Source organism: Antrostomus carolinensis, unplaced genomic scaffold (genome assembly GCF_000700745.2).
Source record: "Antrostomus carolinensis isolate BGI_N321 unplaced genomic scaffold, ASM70074v2 scaffold143, whole genome shotgun sequence".
Taxonomy (NCBI): Eukaryota; Metazoa; Chordata; class Aves; order Caprimulgiformes; family Caprimulgidae; genus Antrostomus; species Antrostomus carolinensis.
The window spans coordinates 2,029-4,194 of NW_010304196.1; the positions used below are offsets into that span (position 1 = coordinate 2,029).

Below are 2,166 nucleotides of genomic sequence, written 5' to 3' on the forward strand. Positions count from 1 at the left end.
CTCTGTCCCTGTAGCAATTGGAAGAGATCTCGTTCAAGTGCACAACAGGCTTTGGTCCTGCCACTTCTGCTGTAGCACGTTTCTCACTGTGTCTGTAAATCACACCATGCAAGTACATGCCTTTAATTAAGCTTGAGGGACTTGGGGTATTGATGGAAGCACATTTCTTTGGGATGGCTGGGGGAAAGTGGTGTAGCAATTGTCTGACAAAAGTAATATTAAAATGTTTTTCTAACATCAACTGACCTTTCTTCTCATCTTCCAGAGTATTAGACTATTTTCCTCACAAACAAACAATGGCTGTGGATGTAGCAATGCAGCTATACCTATGTTCTTCACCCTTGCGAAGAGAGACGTGTGCCTGCAAAATTGCTCCGAAGCCAAGCAAGCCGTTGCGGCCCTGCATCCAGCTGACTAGCAAGGCTGTGCTGAATGGACCAGAAGAGGCAGCAAACTCCTTCACACACAACAAAGTGAAGAAGAGGGTGTCGTTTGCAGATAGCAGAGGCTTTGCTCTGACGATGGTGAAGGTGTTCTCAGAGTTTGATGATCCACTAGATATTCCTTTTAACATCACCGAGCTGATAGACAACATTGTGGGTCTGACAACAGTGGAGAGGGACAGCTTTGTCCTGGATTTTGTTCAGCCCTCTGTGGACTACCTGGACTTCAGAAACCGCCTCCAGGCAGACTGTGTCTGCCTTGAAAACTGTATGCTGAAGGAGCGCTCTGTTGTGGGAACAGTGAAGGTGAAGAACCTTGCTTTTGAAAAGACTGTGAAGATCAGGATGACGTTTGACACTTGGAAAAACTTTGTAGATTACCCATGCCAGTATGTCAAGGATACGTACGGAGGATCAGATCGGGACACGTTTTCCTTTGACATCAGCTTGCCCAAGGGAATTCAATCCCACGAAAGAGTTGAGTTTGCCATCTCCTTTGAGTGCAATGGGAAGGTGTACTGGGACAGCAACAAGGGCACAAATTACAAGATCATACGGTCAGAACTGAAGTCTGCCCAGGAAGCTGTCTGCCCCCCACGGGGCCCTGACCTTGTCAGTGCCTTTGACCAGTTTGGGAGCCCTCGGTGCTCCTATGGCCTCTTTCCCGAGTGGCCCAGCTATTCGGGCTATGAGAAGCTAGGGCCTTACTATTGACCCAAGGACAAAGTCCTGACTGACTGTTGCTGGTGTGCCCGCAGGCCTGGGAGCTGGTCTGAACATGAGATGGACGGAAGGCTGGAAGAAGTATGGCTCCATGTAGCTCTGCATAAGCCTCCCAGCAAAACAGGATGTGCAGTGCTCTGCTGGCAGTGGGCTTGTAGTCAGGGAAGGATCTCAGACATAAAGGGCTGCCTTCCCTGCCCCAGCTTGGGTAACTGGCTCTCCAGATGCTCAAAGGACCAGCAGCTCATGCTCCTGTGTCTCTTCAGTGCTGCTACTCCTTCCTCTTCTATAAAGCTGCTAGTCTCCAGGGAAACACTACAGTGCTTGTATTGTCTGTCCAAGCTGTGTAGTGGTGGCTGGTTTGTATTGCTTGCCTAGTGTTAAAAGGCTTTTTCAAAGTATGTTCTAGTATTACATTTTTAGTGGGCTGTACTTCAGCTGCAGGGTTCTCCTTGCAAAGCTGGCCTGTGCCTGTCAGGTAATAGAGTGGTTGGCTTGTGGGGAACAGAGTCCTCTCCTTGCATGTGTCCTTGTAGTGTGAGGTCCTTCCTTGCTGGAGGCAGAAAGGGTGTCTTGGAAATGAAAATGCAACTGTGATGACAGGAAATGTGGCCCTGCAGCCTCCCATATTAGGAGACATATGTGCCCGTGGGAGAAGATCTGATATGCTTAGTCACCAGTTGTTTTATCAGCTGATCTTGAAAAACTCTCCTTATACCCTTGGTGTTACCAAAAATAGAGATTAGCTGTAGCTGTGTGGTGCTTGTAACACAGCCGTGGGTAACACAGCCTTGACTACCTTCTTCAAAACCTTCCTGTTTCTTCAATCACAAGTGATCAGTGATGCTTTTTCCCCTTGATGGGCATCTGAAGTCAGCTGTTGGCCATGCTGGGCCCCAAAAATGCATTTTGTCCTACTGCGGACTGTAAAACAGGATTTTGTCCAGCTGGGGCCCAGAGTCAGGTGCAGGAGGCCGTGCTCAGGTGTTACAGGAGCTAA

The 2,166-nt window shown here is 48.7% G+C and overlaps 1 protein-coding gene across 1 annotated transcript; it reads left to right on the top strand.

The window, feature by feature from the left end:
* The first annotated feature begins 266 nt into the window (after window positions 1–266).
* PPP1R3B (protein phosphatase 1 regulatory subunit 3B) lies at window positions 267–1,274 on the top strand. Its single transcript, XM_010164335.2, has one exon. The coding sequence runs from the start codon at window positions 297–299 to the stop codon at window positions 1,155–1,157; it is 861 nt and encodes a 286-aa protein (XP_010162637.1). The 5' UTR covers window positions 267–296; the 3' UTR covers window positions 1,158–1,274.
* Window positions 1,275–2,166: the final 892 nt, after the last annotated feature.

Excerpts from the sequence above, each read along its gene's own strand:
- PPP1R3B (XM_010164335.2), top strand. The coding sequence starts at position 297 with ATGGCTGTGGATGTAGCAATGCAGCTATACCTATGTTCTTCACCCTTG.